Below are 18939 nucleotides of genomic sequence, written 5' to 3'. Positions count from 1 at the left end.
GTACGAGCGTGAAGCCGGATGCGGTGGCTGCAGAATAAATGCTGGGCGTGTGTCGGAAGCCAAACGTCGCCTCCAACTCGCCGCTTGTGCGGGAAGCGGGCGGGGCCTGCTGTCAATCTCGCTATAAACGAATCGTAATTGCGGGAACCAAATAGTCGCGTGAGACCTGCGTAAACAACGTAAGCGGGCGGCTAATTGCGGCGTAATGACAGGTCACCGGCAGCGAGCTCCCGGGCCACCATTAAGCCGCCCGCGCCTCGACGGGGCGGCTTTCAACTTTTATTGTGAAGGACGACTTCCTGCCGGCAGCACGGCGGGTCTCGCGATTTGCACGCCCGCCACGCAGTGCGGACATTTGGGCTTCCAATCCTGGATGTTTTGACGGCGCTTTGCCTGGCGAGCGCTCCGTTGTTCGCGTACGCGTGCCCTCCGCTGCGGCGCCGGGCGCTGCCGCACGATGCCTGGCCCGGCCTGGCGTCTGACGCCCGTGGTGCAGCGAGGCCCCGGAGGACAGCGGGATCAAAGGTGACACTTGAGCGAGACACAATCGCCAAATAACCGCGTGTGCGCGTCACATCACGGCATAGCTTGTCACGGTGGCGCCGCGCTGGTGGGCCAAAATCCAGAAGGCTCTTGTTGGCACACAAACACTCATAAAAACTCCGAGCGTCCACTTCATCAGGACGCCACCCGGTTCCCCGCCCCCCCCCCCCACCTCTCCCCTCCTGCCCCAAGCGCCACATCAGCAGCACCGCACCTCGGTCGCCGACCTCTTCACCCGCTTATCCCCCGACAACAGCGGCGTGTCCGGCGACTCGCCATCTCTCAACGGCAGCAGCCGCCGCGCTTGCTAAGAATAGAGTGTGAGGTGAGGACACTGGGGGGCATTGGGAAATGGGAGGGGGGGGATTTCAGGTGTGAGGTCATGTCTGTCACGTTCGCTGTCAGCCGACTGCAGAGTTGGGAGTAAGTCACACGTGTAAGTATTTCCTGTAAAGTTCATGTGGCAAAACTCAAGCCAGTCGAGTTGAATCGACTCCCGACTAAATTGCAAGCGAGTAGAGTCCTCAATAGATTTCGAGCAATCGGAGTCGAGTCCCCACTCAATTTAAAGCGAGTCGCGCCCTCACTAAATTTAGAGGGAGTCGAGTCCCCGCCAAATTCCCAATTAAATTGTCCAGTTACGTCCGAACACATTTGAAGCGAGCGGAGTCGAGTCTCATTGTGACGGACCCAGCTCGATGTCGTAGTTGTTGCGTCTCTCATGGTCGACTTATGGTCGAAATCTTCGGCATCAAAAACATCCTCCCTGAACCTACTGGAAATGCAATAATCTCGGACGCTCCCTCCACGATACTTCACCTTCATGAGGTGACCTGCGCACCTCGCGTCGCAGCCTACCCGGGGCTCGCCGACAAGGATATGAGTGCACCAGGATCCTGATGGCGATGGTGCGCACGGGGTGGAAGGGGCTGAAGAAGTAGAGCGCCGACGTGGCGTTGAAGCGAAAGATGGCTTTGCCTTTGTTCAGCACTATGAAGGTCTGACAACAAAAACAACAAGAACAATCAAAGACACACTCACACACAGAAAGCATTTTGTTCACAATAATAAGAAATTTGATTTATGTCGAGCCTTTCAGGGGATGCTTATGAATAACTCACGGGGCTAATTAAATCAAGTCTTGATAGGAGTGTGTGTGTTCATGTTAAATGTACGCTGTGGTGAACAGATCGAGGAGATGTTGGAACAATGTCCCAGGGAGCAGCATCACACATTGGAGTAGGAAGAGAGTTCCAGAGGTAGCGGGCTGTTAAGAGTTAGAATGACTGAAATATCTCGGGCTTTAATATTATATGTGATTTAATATTCTTATGAGAAGGAACAACAACCACACTGCAAAAGCAGCTTACACACTGGACGTTCGTTGAATACTTCTCTTTTATACAATTGCCAATGACCTTCACGAAACATGGACGACTGTGCTCGAGCTCACAACCGCTGTGCACTTGTCCTCACGTTTAATCAAGCAGCGACTGCAGTATACGTCCTTCCATTTCTCAGAAGAAAAGGTTTGCACACCTCTTGCCGAGATGATAAACGATCATTTTCACGAGTCTCGCAGCGAGTCTGAATGTGTCTTTCTGTTTTTGGCTTCCCCTCCGCAAAACTGGCACAGCCAACACAAACGCGATGCTGCAAACGGCGCAGAGCCGTGGAGGGAGGCCGGCCGGTCCCTCAAGAGGAAGTCGGCGCGATGTGAGGCTGGCGAGGGACGGCGACACATCGCTCGCCAGCCTCACGTCGCTTTTCGCTTTGTCTCCCGCGGCGGCGCTCGGGCGAGGCGGGCGACGCCAACCGGAAATACAAGTGCACACATGCTCTCCTGCTTACCACACTGCAAAAGCTCACAATCTAGCGGAGACAAATTCCTTGTGTGTTTTTTAGACACACTTGGCAAATAAAGATGATTCTGATTCTTATACCAAGAATATTTGTCTCATTTCCAGTCAAAACTAATCTAATGCACTTAAAATAAGACTCATAACCTAAAAAATACAGCAACTTGTTTTTGGACAATTTTCACTTGTTTCCAGCTATTTCTGACTTGAAATAAGTACATTTCAATGGCAATACAATGACACATTTCTCTACTTATTTCAAGTGAAATTTGGCTTGTAACAAGTGAGAACTGACTAAAAATAAGTGAGGAGTCTTATTTGAAGTGTAATCACTTTAGTTCTGACTCAAAATAGGACAAATATTCTTGGTAAGATTTTGAGGATTTGTCACGCAACATTCTGACATACAAACACAACTGCGGTCCCTTGAGAGTCAAGAGTTGACTGCGATGCGAGATGTCGTTCGGGCGATTTCTTGGTTTTGACTGCGTGGTGGCAGTGAGCAACAAGCAGCAGTTTGGCAGATAGAATTCGTAAATATTTCTTGAAAAAAAAAAAAAAACTTCATTGCCACTCTCAGGTGACGTTGAAAGAATTGGACGACCACCTAACTTGGCCTTTGGGCCACTGGCTTAATGCTAACCCTGAGACATCGTGAGAAACGCCGTACGATTTGCGCTAACTGGCGTCTTCGGAACATTGAAGCAACGGATGTCCGAACACAAACGGTGCAGCAAAACATGAAGACAGATCATGTCATTAATCGCAGTCATGTAATCGTTATCCTTTGCAAAGTACTACTCATTAGTGCCGCGCTGAGAAGAGCGCAGGTGTCGAACTGGTGGCCCGGGGGCCAGATCCGGCCCGCCACGTCATTTTATGTGGCCCGCGAGAGTGTGCGTCGACTTTCTGTTTCTTGCTGAAATACCCAAATGGCAAACCGGCTACACTTTTAAAAATGTTGAGATATTGCAAGCATTTTTTTGTTACCAACACCCCTTTGAAAATAAAATGGATTCATACTGTCGTTGAACAAACAGTTTTTACTGGGTTCTGATTTCAAAAGTAATTATCCATGAATTTGTGTACATGTAATAATATGAGGCAATCATATGGGTTTGCAGCCAGAACGGCCCTCCAAGTGGAACCATAACTGCGATGAAAATGAGTTTGACACCCCTGATAGAGTTTGTTTTGAGAAAGCGCGATATTACAGAGGGCAATTTTCCTTCTTTAGAAACAAAGGTTTTTTACTGCGATTTTTGGGGAGCCAGGAATGGATTAATGGCAATTGCATTCATTTCAAGAGATGATTTGAGATATGATTGGGACACAGAACAAATGAAACTCAAATTTCAAGGCGCCACTCTACCTTGACTTACGAGTTTATTTCATTGCGCGACTGCGCTGGTAACTAAAAACTCTCGTAACGGAACTCGTTTCGACCGAAATCCAATTTGTGGACGGGGGCGTGGGTGTGCTTGGTGGACATCAAACCCCGTTTGGATGTCCCGCCCCCAGGTGTCAGCCCTGGGCCACCGCCCCCTCCGCCCCCAACAGCAGCCACTCGCGAGAGTTTCAATTTCGTATTTGTGTGTTTGACTGCTTGTCCCGGTCACGAAACGCCTGGAAGTGCGTCGGCGACGCCTGAGGTAAAAAGCTTGGCGGTTGGCGGCAGCCGTGTAGCGGCGCGTTCGGCGTACCCTCTGATCTCGGAAGTAGTACGGGTCGATGTCCTCCAGGGGCACGCCCACCAGGTGAGACGGGATGTCGGCGTAGATGCGCGGCAGCTGTTTGCCCGCCTCCAGGTCGGCCCGGGCCCGAGGGACCTCCACGTCGCCAAGGTCCTGGAGCGCGCGCACACACAAATTCATCTTTCTGGTTCAGTTTTCTGAAGCTTCTTTTTTAAGGTAAAATCATTTTCAAAAATGACTTCCTTGTACATAAATAAAACGAAGCGATTCGTCCTCCCTACCGCACCTTGGAGCCAATTAAAAGCTCTGATTGTTCGTCACAATCAGAGCTTTTAATTGAATTGCGACATATGTTGTAGTTGTCAATTAATTTGATAATCCATTAGTTGTTGATTAATTGTTGCACTTCTAACGTGAATAAATGACTGCTTATGGGACACATAAAAAATGTAATTGTTGTCGTTTGTTGCGTTTTCGTTACATTTTTCAATTTTACATTTTGAAAAATAGTAGTCGTAATTTGTTCAATATTGCGACCAAATGGCCGAGTTGTCGACGCTGACTGCGCGTTCGTGAACTTGCCCCTCTCTGTTTGCAGCCATGTGGTTAGTGTAAAAGCAGTGCACGTCAGATAGTGACGATGGATACTTTTGGAATCGTGATGGATCATTTTGAATGAATTCAATTGAATTTGGTGAAGAATATTTCGGACGAAACAGCGGGTGCAGAGCATTATGATTCTTCGAAAAACGTATCCCGCGTCAGAAGGTTTGAGTCCACGCCGGCGGTTTGGGCTGCGCGCTACCTCCTGGTAGTGTTTGTTGCGTCGGGCCTCTTCCTTGGCCATGCGCTGCTCGATGGCCACCAGGGAGTCCGGCGTGAAGCGCTGAAAGCTCTCCGGTCCCATTGGAAACACACAGCCGGCCATCTTGTCATCCTGATCCTGCTGCTGACTGGCCCGCGCTACCAGCTACACACACACACACACACACACAAAGTACACAAAGTACACATTAAGCCCCAATATATCACAATTTATCATTCACTGATTTCAAGCGATTGTTTTTTATCTTTTTACTATGGCCCGACCAATTATGGATTTATTTTTAGGCTGAAGCCGATTCTGATATTTGGCAAGATGAAATTCCGATAACCAATTAATCAGCCGGTTAATTTAAAAAAAGATAATGAATAAAATAACTTCCTTTTTGGTCCCTGAACACTTACAACAATAAAGTTAGGAATTACAGGCCGAACATTTGACTGTTTGCATGACTTTGTCATTTGGTATTTGTTTAACTTTACAATAGAGAGGAATTTTCAAGTCCAAAAAGGATTCAGGCCATGAATGTACGCAGCAACATAATAAGTGAAGTCGCTGGCAAAACCTTCTTTACGCACGAAAATTTAACATGAAATCCTGTTCCGCTCTTCCGTTATTGTCTTTGCCGTGATGACTTCAAACTAAAATGCAGATCTGCCTTTCGCAGATGTCAAAACATGTCATCGTTGACAGAGTTGCATTTGAAATATTATAACAATCTTTTTCTTATTTGTTTGTTTTTAAAAAGTTCAAGTCCAGAAATGTGTGTCCACACTCACGCAAAAACTGAAACGTACCCCGAACTTTGTATTTGCGGTTTGTTTGAATGCCATTATCTTTATCTCACGTTGTGATGTGTTCTAAGATTGGCCGAGTCATCACTTGGGCCGTAGTTGTTACAGCAAACCGGAAACACGCACATGAAAGGCAGCACAGAGTTTGCCAAACAACGTGTGATGGACTCCCAGACTATCAGAAACGGTCGACGCGGGCTTCGGTGTATCGGGCCTCTCTGCCATCAAGCCCGACTGCAGAGATGTTTGACTTGCGAGATCGTTCTCCATCTCCCTACTGCAACTGTGGAGCTCTGTGGAACTTTGGCTTCTTCTTTACCGACCTCATTAAGGCTCTTCTGTTCTCCGCCGATTGCTCAGTTTGCTTCAAATTTTTTTTTTTTTTTTTTTTTTAAAAGTCCCGGTGGTCCCATTTAAGGGTTATGGAGGCCACTCCGCTCTTAGGAAGATTAAGTGCAGCAGAAATTCTTTGGTAACCTCAGCCAGATCTGCGCCATGCCGCAATTCTGTCTCTGAGCTCTTGGGGCAGTTCTTTCCGCCTCATAATTCTCATTTGCGCTCACGTGCACTGGGAGCTCTAAGTTCTTAGCAGGCAGGTGTATGAATTTCCCAATCAATATAATTAAACACAGCTGGACTCCAACATGGGCGTAGAACCATCTCAGGGATGATCCGAGGAAATGGAGTTCAAAATACGCGAGAGGGTCTCGACACTTACAGCCATGTGATAGTTCTGTTTTTATTTTTGAATGAATCGGCAAATACCTCTTTTTTTACCGTCAATATGGGGTGCTGCGTGTGAAAGAAAATCAACTTCATTGCTTTTAGCAAATGGCTGCAATATGTCAAAGAGGGAACATTGTACCGTATGCCTGTGACTATTGTTGTATGCTGTCTGTCCGTATGTGTCAAGTCGCAGTCGTTTCAAGGCTTCGAATTACCATAACATCCAAAGCGAGAATCATACACCTACCAACGAGCCACCACGTCTTCGTTTTTCACTCCCCTCTAGAAACTTTGTTCTGTTCGACCCATCGACTCGGATTCTCAATAAATATCAATTTTAATACCCAGAAACCACAGCTGCAGCTTGAAAACTCCACTGTGACACAGTAGACCTGTTCCAGCATCAAAGGGAAACAGATCCTCCATTCTGCTTGACCTAAAAGATGAACAGGACAAAACAAATGTTTTTTTTTTTTTTTAATTTACCATAACATCGATGCTAATTTCCATGAGCCCGTCTGTGGCTTATTTACAATTGTGCTTTTTTTTGTTGTTGTCTTTTTACATTCTTTGCGTGCAGGGAAGGACACTAGAAAAGTAACATTTTCATTGCTAGTATTACTGTTGTGGTTTTCCTGGCCACGTGACAAATAAACATCTTGAATCAAAAAAATGTTTTTGGAGCCAGTTGGGCACACGCGAATGATCACAACGGGGCACCTCAGCCTCAATTCGAGACAGGAAAAACCCTCAAGTACAAACGTGATGTAAGTGGAGTGCATTTGAGGGACTCTGGGAAAAGCCTGAGAGCGTCTGGAGCGTTCGTCGTCGTGAGTCGAGGAGGGTCTGATTGGAGGATCTCCGAGCGTCGTGATTGCGCGTGATGAAGACGCGGCTCGCGCAGAAGGCGCGTCTCGGTTCGGCCCACGACCCCGCCGCGTCTCGCTCGCCTCAGACCGCAATCAAGCGGAGCAATCGGCCCCGCCCCCTCGGAAATGCACACGACCAAGAAGCTCCCCGTCATGATCGTGTTTCCTGCCCGTGTGGTTTTTGCTGCTTGTGTTCCGTTGTTCCGTAACGCCAAACACTCAAATCATCTTTGCCCATTGAAATGAATGGAAATGCCATGAATCCATTCCAGCCTCCCTCCAAAAAACTAAACAATTTCATATTAGTGTTTTAATAAGGAAAAAATTGCATTCAATAATATTGTAATTTCTAGAGTAGTAATATAATTCCATAAAATGTAAAGATTTAAACAGTTTGTGTGTGTGTGTGTGTGTGTGTGTGGACCATCTGCTTGGGCTCTTAATTGAATGATCAGACAGGAGTCATTTTTCAAGCCTTCATGCATTTATTCTTCACAGCTCCCAAATCAGATTTCTGAAAAGTGTGTGCGTTTGTGAGTGCATGTGCGTGCGTGTGTGACCGGCCGACGTGTGGATGACAGCTTTTGATAAGAATGGAAAACAGAGCTAGATTTTCCTTTGATGCGGACACAGACACACACACACACACACACACACAGCGAGCGGCGGTCACGTAGGCGCTTGTCGTTGTTGTTGTTGCTGCGCGTGTCAATCATGTGACATCAAGTATGACATGCTAACAGTTAGCCAACTCGCTCCTCCAATGGAAGAATCAAACAGGTGAGGAGAGGCGTGCGTGCGTGCGTGCGTGCGTGTGTGTGTGTGTGTGAGTCTGCTCCATGTTTTTGACAACAACGTTTTGATGGGTTTTTACAGTATATAGGCAAGTCTGAACTTAAGAGTTGCACGCCTTCAGTGTAGTACCACATTGTCCCACAACATGGCAGGCACCACTGAGCTGTCCTAGAGGACACGCAGCGTAATTTACAGCAAGAAGACGAGGCAAAGAAGGTCCCTTACGAAGATCCAGTTATAGTTTTTGTTCCCGCGGGGCAGAGAAAGCAGTGGACGCGCTCTGAGTGAGACCAGGCCCGACCGCCAATAGCCAAAGTCCACGAATAATTGATGCCCATTATAAATGCATTTGAAAAAATCTTGAACAAGGGGGGATACACCGCCAATAAATGTTTTTGGGGTTGGTCCCTCCCACTCCAAAAAAAGAAAAAAAAAGACAAATATCGAAAACAAATCTGCGAATAAATGAATCCGCAGGTGTGGAACCACAAATATGCGGGCGTCTACTGTATATGCCTGTGAGTATTGTTTTATTTCCTGTTTGTATGTGTTGCTGTGCCGTGTGTGATAAAGAAGCAGTTGTTTGAAGGTTTATAATTATTGTAACATCGATGCTAATTTCCATTAGCCTGTCTGTATTGAATTGCATTATATGTTAGCATGAAGCTGGTGGAAATTATGTGGTTTAATTAAACATTTTCAAAATTACAGGATACAATGTTTATTTGCCTTTTGTTTTATGTGTCAGTTTTACAGTAAACTTCAACTGGGCGCGACAAAAGAACATCTTGAAGCACACTTTGGAGAACTGTGAGCTAAAGAGTGAGAAGAGGCACTAAGGAATACTTTAAAAAGTAAGTTTGAGTTTTAATAAGTTTAAACGTGTTTAAGGCATACAGGAAAGGGCTAAAATTATATATTTTTAAACCTGCATACGGTCTTTATTTTGTAATTCTTCACCTGCAGTATCGTGGGTGGATCTGGAACGTATCCCGCGTGATAAACGAGGGTTCACTGCACTTTAAAAAGTTTGCTTGTTTTGATCAATTTAATTGTGTTCCGCGTGTTGAACAGGTAAAACTATATAAGAATAAATAAATAAATATATATATATATATATATATATATGGTCTCTCTATATTGTGGATTTTTACCGACTGAGGAGCCACTACTGTTCACAATTTTTTGTTATTCAAGTTTTTGCCCTGAAGCGCGCCAATAGCCACGTTTGACTTTATACTGCTCTTGACATACGACATATACTGTATATATACTGTATGTACGACATATACTGTATGTACAGTACATACAGTAAACAGTATGTACTGTACATACAGTACATACACTTACACGCACATCGACATCTGAAGAGCAAAATGGAAGTTCGAGTGGGCGGGGTTGAGGGTGAGAAGACTCCTCCCTTCTGCACGCTGGCCCCGCCCTAACGACCAGCGGCTGTCAGCTGGCATGATGAAGAGGAGGACGAAGAGGAGGAAGATGAAGACGTCCCTCGCAAGCTGGATTCAATTAGCTCGAAAGGAGGAAACGCGCATTGTCGCTGCCATTCAAAGATGGCGGGCAGCGAGCCAAGCAAGTTGGCAGGTGACAAGCGGGACAGTTTGGCCGGGTGACAGCGAGGGCGGGGCTTAGGACGGGCAGGGCGGGGGGCGGGGGGCGGGGGGCGTAGTGACCCCGACTGACATGACATGATGATAATGTTCAAAACACGGCCAGACTTCCTGCCCTCGACACAGCGGCGCTTCGTGCATTTGGTACCCGGGACTTAATAATGACCTCACGTCCACCGCTTGCAATTTTACAATTTCTTTCTTTCTTTATTTTTTAAATGGACGTCTCAGAATTATTGGACAAACCGGATGCATTGCTTTAAGTGTTTTAGCGAGGGTGCTAATTCTCATTCTTGTCCACACAAGGTTTTCAAGAAGGGAGATAAAATATTGTTATTATTCCAATTAGTCCATAACAATTCATAAAAGGACTAATACCGCCACGATCATGTCACAATTACTGAAACCATCAATCCTATATAATGTACATCATTCAGAGTCAATATGTATCTAATAACAATAAAAAAACAATCTAAATAAAATACATTAAACTGTACAGAATCCACGTGTGCAGATAGCAACAGATGTGTTTTGCTCGAACTTGCTTGCTCTGACCGACCAATCAGAGGACAGAAAAATGCTGCCGTTTTTGCGGGCCAGATCACTCAAGACATCATTCAGAAAATACAAGCGTCGCGCATACCTATATCCAAGTAAACATTAAATATCATTTGACTCAAAGTCAAAAAAAATCGATTACAAAAAAATTGGATTTGTGTACTTTTTGGTTTGTCGCTTTCTGAAGTTCACTCCAGTGACTTCGTTAATATTTAGCATTCGTTAACAGGGCAGATCTGCCACATCCAATATCACAGCGACAGGCCAACCTGTTCAATGATGTGTCTATGTATATTTGTCTATGCTGAACATGTTACGTGGTTGTGTGCCACTTGCTACTCATACATAACAGCACACTGCCCCCTGGTGCACTGGAGTGTCAACTCTTTCTGTAAGAAGATTCAACGATGACCTTTCCACTGCATGGTACTTACTCGGATCAAATTGCTTTCAGGACAAAACATTTGCGTCTTCTAAAGAGAAGCCCTAAAAAACAAGAACAACACTAGACACTAGACTAACTTTTTATATACACTTCAAGTGTATCTTTAAAGTCAGAGGCTCTCAAACACAGCTGCAACTATTAATGTCAACATTCGCGATATTGACCAAAAAAAAAGACAGAAAAGCAGTATTTAGATCGGAAGCAGAGAGGCTACGCTAACGTTAGCATGTGTATCCATCCATCTGACTATTTTCTACAGCGCTTGTCGTCATTATGGTAAGGTGGAGTCCATCACAGCTGAGCGTCTCAACTTCCAGGCGTAAAAGACCAACTGGAATAGCTTGGAAAAGGGCATCCTGGGCATTTGGAGCACAATTTTTATTTCGTTTTTGCAAACCCGATAAAAGGGCGAGGGCCAGACCGATTAATCGGTCGGCCAATTTAAATGACTGTTATTTGCCCTTTTAAAATGTTTGCTCTTTTTTGGGCCCATTTTGATGATTTTTTTTTTTTTTTTTTTACATATTACACAACATAATAAAACAACGATGACATCAAATCTGAAATGCATCTGGAAAATGTTTGACATTCAAACAAACAACACTACCAGGTTTTCAATAGGTTTCAACATTTATATACAGGTATAAATTATGTATTTTCTCGATTCATCCGTTTTTGGAATTTTACGATGCCAACTATCGGAATAGGCATCAAAACTCTATATCGCTTAGGCCCTAAAAAGAACATAAAACGATGGCCTGGGAACTTTAAGACTTGAGACTGACTGACTGACCTTTTCACATTTTTCATTTTGTGACTAGCTATTCCATAGCTATTTTTGACAATGCAAGCGTGTCAATTACGAGTCGAGCCGCGGCTCTTATTATTTTATAACCCTGACAAAAATACTAATAATTAAAGCTGTCAAAATGTGATTTCATAAGAAGAAACAAAGTCATTTCATTACGGTTGTCGTACCATTGTGTTTGGGTCTTAAAATTAATGATGAACCTGCGGATTCAATAAGACTCCAGATGATGATGATGATGATGATGATGATGATGACGTGTGAGGAGCTGGAAGCAGGAAGCTGACAGGAAGGTGATGAGGAAGACTCAAAGTCCCAAACACACACACACGCACATCATGTACTCTTATCATTTCCATATTAGCTATCAGCGTCTCACTAAGTGTCCCATCGGCGAGAATTGGCAGTGCGTACGAACACACGCGCGCGTGCACACGCACGTACACGCACACACAGTAGTGATGATGCCGTCGAGAGCGTGCCGAGTTCACGTGGTGGTCAAGGTCGCGCAGAAGATAAAATATTTTATGGGCGTCGTCAAACGGCCATCAGACAGTAACGGAAGCCTCGAGCCTCCGACGCAGCCGTCGAGCTTGAAACAACATTTCAACGGTGAATTCAAATGAAATACGCCACGCCGCCTGCCATGACACTAGCGCCATGACACTCGCGCTGCACGACCGCCACGCCACCGCCGCGTCCTCGCAAAGTCAAAACACGCTAAACAACTGACACTTTATTCTTGTCGTACTTATCCGTACCAACCGTCACACTTCACTACTGGCGGACACAACGTGAATTGCGAAAATATATCTTTTTTTAAATAGTAGTTTAAAATATTAAAAAAATATTATTTCTTTTTTAAATAGTAGACACGTTGCTAAAAATGTGCGATCGCCTGGTATATCGGAGATATTTACGCAATTGTTTTTGGGGGGGTTTGCACGTCCAAATTTAAAAGTTACGTACCTTCAGTGTAGTACCACGTTGTGCCAGAACATGCCAGGGCAACACTGATCTCTACTGGGCAACATGCAGCATAATGAAGTGCAAGAAGAAGAGGGAGGGATGATATATGCCTCTGAGTATTGTTGTATGCTCTGCTTGTTTTCATTTCTGCTCCATTTCTGTTAAAGAAGCAGTTGTTTGAAGGATTAGTACTACTGTCACATCTATGCTCATTTCAGTTAGCCCGTCTATAGCGTTTCGCATTATATGTTAGCATTCAGCGAGCAGACTTTCATTAGAAAGAAATTAGATGGCTTTGGTGATTTTTTTTAAATGAATTATAATTATCTTTTGTTTTACAGTAAACTTCAAATTGGAATGACAAACAAAGAGCTTGAAGCAAGAGCATCTTCTTTTCATTTCCTCCAAGTGAAGTTATACGGTAGTCTCCCATCGAGAGAGGGAGAACCGGCACTAAGCAAGACTAAAAAGTGTTTGAATACGTTTAAATGCCTTTAAAATGTGCAGGTGTAAAACTTGCAGATTTGAATGTATCCCAGGTAAAACTATTTTAAAAAGTGTTTTTTATATGGTCTCTTAATTTCATGGATTTTTACTTCTCGCGGTTAAAATTGTTTGAAAAAAAAGGTTTCTCATATGGTCTCTTAACTTCATGGATTTCTAGCTGGTAAAAAAAAAAATTCTTTCAAGTCTTTTTATTTTCCAGATTTCTACCCATCGATGGTAATTTCTTCATTTTTTTTTATGTACATGCTCTCTTCATTTTGTGCACTTTCATCTATCGCGGGTGGGTCTGCAACGTATCCCCACGACAAACGGGGGTCACTGCGCAGTACGTACTTCTTGACCTTGATCTTATTTAAATGAATCCATCTTGAGATGACACTCGCTCGTTTTAAAACGTTTGCCCGCGTGTCTCCGAGCTCGTTAGCCTGCTAGCGCGCTTGTTAGTGGGCTAGCTTGCGTTTAGCACAGTTCCCCGCATGAGTCATGATGATTTTTTTTCCTGGTCTGGACTTCGCCGCTGCATCTTTTAGCACTTTCACGTCCGAGTGTGAAGATGAATAATGAATTTTTTTGAAAACATATCAATTGACGAGAAATGAGTCCGAAGACTTGAGAGCCAGCGAGCGCTCAAAATCTTCTCTGTAAATGTTACACTTACAGTATGTATCGCACTTTTGCATTGACACCACTGGTCAACGTCACGTGTACAGTCCATGTACACACACACACGTGTATCTCATGTACTTAGCGGGGATGAAGCGGTTTACGGTTCAGTAATAATAATAATAATACTACATTTTATTTGTAAGTGGCCACTGTACATCAATGAAACAACATTAAAAACAGATTTATGCAGTACAGAAGGAAAAAACACAAGCAAATAAAAATCGTGGCGGGCACATTCCTGATCAAATGAAAATCTAGGATATAGAGACCATTCAAAAACATTTGACCCCTCTCACATGCTTTAAACGTATTTAAACTTAAAACACACAGACACTTAAACAATATATTTCAACACGCAAACAATATCATTTCGACACATGAACGTTTGCTAGCTTAATGCTAATGTATAAGGCAAAAAGCCACAGAAAGGCTAATAAAAATGTGTAATTGTTTACAATTTCAAAAGAAGTACATACATTTGTCGATTTCGCAATCTTGATTCAAAATTTTTCAAATGATGTTTTTTGAGTTTGTATAGGGCTTTTTTGTTAATTTAGTAAATAGTAGTAAATTGTGAATAGTAATACTCAGTATTAAATACAATAATGAACAAAATATTGTTTTCTAATTTCAAAAACACAAGCGCGGCCTTGCATATGCATTTTTCACACAGGGGATGCAGAGTTGTATTTACTTATGGAGGTAAGCCAATTGAGAACAGATTCTCATTTGCGATGCCGACATGAATGTAGACAGCAGAGGAAAACGCAGCAAAATAAAAGCAAATACAAATGAATACAATAAAAACAAAGAAATATGATCAATCCAAAAATATAGTTACAGTACATATGTATCATTGTATATGATGAATAAAAGGTTGATAACAGCGAGGCCAATATTCTCTGTGAAGTTGTTAGTAGATGAGAGCGACACTGTGATAATAGCGATAAGCCGGATTATTGATTGATCATGTTAATCGTGATATCAAGTGCTCACATGATTTCATCTCTATAGTGTTCGGAAATACGCATCTGCACGTGCACAAGAGCTCCCGAATCAGCCAATCACAAGGCAGGAAAACCAGAAGACTGGATGAAGTGTAAACAAACAATATTTGAAGTGCACACGACAATGTTGCATTGTTTGGAACCAGGTGTGTGCGCGTGCGTGCGTGCGCGTGTGTGCATTCAGGTGTATCAGGTGATGAAGACGACGTGACACAGAGTCACCTTTCAGATGAGGTTACGTTGATGACATCACAATTTACAATCCGGGCCAGACCCACGCCAACCGCGCACACGCGCACAGAGTGACACGCGCTCATTATTCACGAGCCGTCAGCGAGCAACGAGGTGTTGAGTGAGTTTTAAGGCTGTTCGTCCCGGTGACCGACGATCGGCAGTCTGTCAATCAAACGTCAACTTCCTGTCGGTGGGGACGACTTCCTGTTTGCTTGTTGCTATGCTAATGTTAGCACGCGCACACACCCACACACATCGAGGAAACGCTCTAAGTTTGAGCCCTCAGAAAGAAGACGTTCACTTCCCGTCTGCTCTTCGAGCCTCGCCCCTTCCTCCATCTCGCAGACGCGCACGCACTCGAACACGCGCACGCGAGACAGACAGGTGGTCCATTACAATAACTGCTGTAAACAACTGCAGGTGCAATGAAGTGTGTCTTGTTTAAATGTGTGTGCATGTGTGTATGTATGAGACAGAGGAAAAAGAAAGAAAGAATGTAAAACATACATGTGAGAAAAAAAGGAATGACTGAAAAGGGCTTTCAAACTCAACTGAGCAATGCCGGTAAGAGCTTACCGTCATTACAACATTATTTATATTGGAGTATTATATTTCATGATATTATATATTATGTATTGAATTGTGTTGAATTTATTTTTTGCCTGTGACAAATGATTGAAACCCTAAAACGAAGTTAATGAGGTGCCATGCAGTCCCAAAAAACCTTGACCTCATACACACAAAAAACTCACAATTTCCCAGGAATCTCTCACACTTAACAAAAAAAAAAAAAAAGCTCTCATGCGCACCAACAAACTCTGAAGCTCACTCCCAAAAAAACTGACATGCACCAGAAAACCTGTCATGGCATAAAAGAAACTCTCACTTCTTCTTCTTCTTTTGCTTTGGGCTTGTCCCTTTAGGGGTCGCCACAGCGCGTCATCCTTTTCCATGTATTTCCTTTCCTTCTCCTGCATCCTCCTCTCGCACCAACTGCCCTCATGTCTTCCCTCACGACGTCCGTCCACCTTCTCGTCGGTCTTCCTCTCGCTCTCTTGCCTGGCAGCTCCATCCTCCTCATCCTTCCACCAATATACTCACTCGCTCTCCTCTGGACGTGTCCAAACCATCCACGTCTGCTCTCTCTAACTTTGTCTCCAAAACATCGAACCCCGGCTCTCCATCCGATGAGCTCATTTCTAATTTTAACCAACCCGGTCACTCCGAGAGCGAACCTCAACATCTTCCATTTGCTCTGCTTCCCGTCGTCTCTAATCTGTCCATCATGGCCGGCCTCACCACTGTCTTCTAAAGTTGGCCCTTCATCCGAGCAGAGACTCTTCGGTCACATAACACACCCGACACCTTCCTCCACCCGTTCCAACCTGCTCGGACCCGTTTCTTCACTTCCTGACCACACTCCCCGTTGCTCTGGACGGTGGACCCCGAGTATTTCAAGTCCTCCACCCCTTGCTATCTCTTCTCCCTGTAGCCTCACTCTTCCCCCTCTCATTCATGCACATATATTCCGTCTTACTTCGGCTAATCTTCATTGCTCTCCTTTCCGGTGCATGCCTCCATCTTTCTAACTGTTCCTCCAGCTGCTCCCTGCTTTCACCGCAGCTCTGCAAACATCACGGTCCACGGGGATTCCGGTCTAACCTCATCTGTCAACCTATCCATCACCACTGCAAACAGGAAGGGCTCAGGGCTGATCCCTGATGCAGTCCCACCTCCACCTTCAATTCGTCTGTCACACCTACAGCAGTTCTGCTGCCCTCCTACAAATTATTCTAACATACTTCTCTGCCACTCCGGACTTCCGCATTGAGGTACCACAGTTCCTCTCTGGGTCCTCTGTCATAGGCTTTCTCTAGATCTGCAAAGACACAATGTAGCTCCTTCTGACTTTCTCTGGACTTTTCCATCAACATCAAATAATGTGTATTGTGGTACTCTTTCTAGGCATGAAACCATACCAAAAACTCTCACACAAACCCCCCACCCAAAAAAATGCACAAAGCAGAAAACCTGTCACATCCACAAAAACCTCTCACACTTGACAAAAAACATCTCACACACACCAACAAACTCTCACACACACACAAACCCACTCACACACACACTAAAAACCGATCACGCGTGCCCGAAAAAAACTCACTCACACCAAAACTTCGACTTGCACAAAAGAAATAATCTCCCCCAAATCACAGGAACATTGAAAACAGAAATGTTGAATGCAGATTTTTGTAGGTGTGAGAGAGGTTTTGTGTGCGCGTGTCCAAAAACTTCCCAGTGAGGCTTCCTTTGTGTCTCGTCATCCCTCACTGTCTCACGCACGCACATACACCTTCATTAGGCATCAATATTCAGGTTCATTTTAATTTAGCACCAAAGGAGGTCAGACGAGACGCTCGTTAGCCTCTTATAGCTTCGTCGGGCCAACTCACTCTCACACCTCTGCGTGTGCGTGTGTGTGTGTGTGCGTACTGTGGTTGAAAGGTGTCAGTCACGCTCGAGTGTGTCACTTGTTAAAAAAAACATAAAAACTTTGATTTTGTGGACAGTGAAGGGTCGTGACCTCGAAGCTGATGCCACATTTTGTCCTTGACAACTTTCGTCTTCACCTACTTTACATTCGCCTTATTTTTATTACGTCCTCACTCACTTGCATTCTTATTATTGTGACACATCGTCACCTATTTAGCATTCTTTTGATTTCACTTTTTAACATTCTCCTTATTACACATTCTGACCTCATTAACATTATTATTACATTACAAATCATAACCTCACTAGTGTTCTTATTATTACCCCACATTGTCACCTACCTTACTACAAATCCTTACCTCTTCAAATGTTTCGTATTATTACACACCTTCAGCTCATTACATTATCATCATTACTACACGTAATACATCCTCACCTGCTTGAAATTCTTCTGATGATGATATATCACACATAACTCCACGCTAAAGCTTTTTCTGTTATTACTGTATATAGTGTTACACATTCTGGTCTACTTTATATTCCTCTGAATATGTATGTACTATACTGTATTATTACCTTCCACTCCAATGAAACAACACAAATGTGTGTGTGTGTGTACACAGCGACCCACTTCCATTTATCCTATTTGAGTCTCTCTGTCTCCCATCTCTTCCATTCTGTTATTCTCCCTGCGTGTGTATGCGTGTGTGTGCTAGTTTGTGTCACGCTGGTCTCTTGCTCCCCGGTGGTTGATTAAATCATTTTCTATGAGTTCACTTGTGTCACAGCTGACACTGTTGGTAAATGTAAACGCTAACTAAACTAATGAGATAAAATGACATGGTTTGGTGGAACAATTTGGTGTTTAAATTCCCTTTTGTTTCATGTTTCAGTTTCACAGTAAACCAATGGTGAATTGAGCGCACGTGTGCCCGAGTCACAGCTACAAGCCAACTCACCGTACTTTAGTGCACTCTGGGCCACGGCCGGCCACACGCACACGCACACGCACACACACACACACACACACACGCACGCACGCGCGCACACGCGCCGTGAGCTGTCTTGATGGATGACGAGCAGGAGTCAAGAGTGACGGACGGAGTGTTTCCTGTGTGTTTGCGCTGCTCTTGAACCGCTAAACTGATGAAGTTGCAGCAGAAGGACAACGCACACACACACACACACACACACACGCACGCACACCCGCGCGCACACACGGCGGCCTTGTCCATCCCACGCTGATGTGCACTCCTGTCTGTCATCGATCTGCGTCTCTCACTTCACTGATCGTTTCATCATTTCCTGCAGGAGCAAAGCCGACTTCCTGTGGGGTTCGCGCCGCCACGTCGACATTGCGCGTTAGCGTCCTCATCTCGCCGTCGTGTCGTCATCGCACCTTCATGTCGCCATGGCGCATTCGTGTCGTCGTGCATTCGCGTCGTCTGCGCTCGTTCGCGTCGTCGTTGCACATTCGTGTCATCTGTGTGAGTTTGCGCATTGCCGTCGCCTGCGCGAGTTCGC

General features: G+C 44.6%; 1 protein-coding gene across 1 annotated transcript in view; it reads right to left on the bottom strand.

The window, feature by feature from the left end:
• Window positions 1-18939, bottom strand: part of LOC133396710 (sodium channel protein type 4 subunit alpha B-like) — an 82936-nt gene that overhangs the window by 52873 nt on the left and 11124 nt on the right. The window contains exons 3-5 of the mRNA XM_061666829.1: window positions 4902-5066; window positions 4106-4249; window positions 1425-1543 (exon numbers count right to left, since the gene is read on the bottom strand). Of these exons, the coding sequence (XP_061522813.1) occupies window positions 1425-1543; window positions 4106-4249; window positions 4902-5024 (386 nt within the window). The 5' untranslated portion in view covers window positions 5025-5066. The remainder of the gene's footprint in view (window positions 1-1424; window positions 1544-4105; window positions 4250-4901; window positions 5067-18939) is intronic.

Source organism: Phycodurus eques, chromosome 21 (genome assembly GCF_024500275.1).
Source record: "Phycodurus eques isolate BA_2022a chromosome 21, UOR_Pequ_1.1, whole genome shotgun sequence".
NCBI lineage: Eukaryota > Metazoa > Chordata > Actinopteri > Syngnathiformes > Syngnathidae > Phycodurus > Phycodurus eques.
This window is presented reverse-complemented; position numbering and strand designations above follow the sequence as displayed.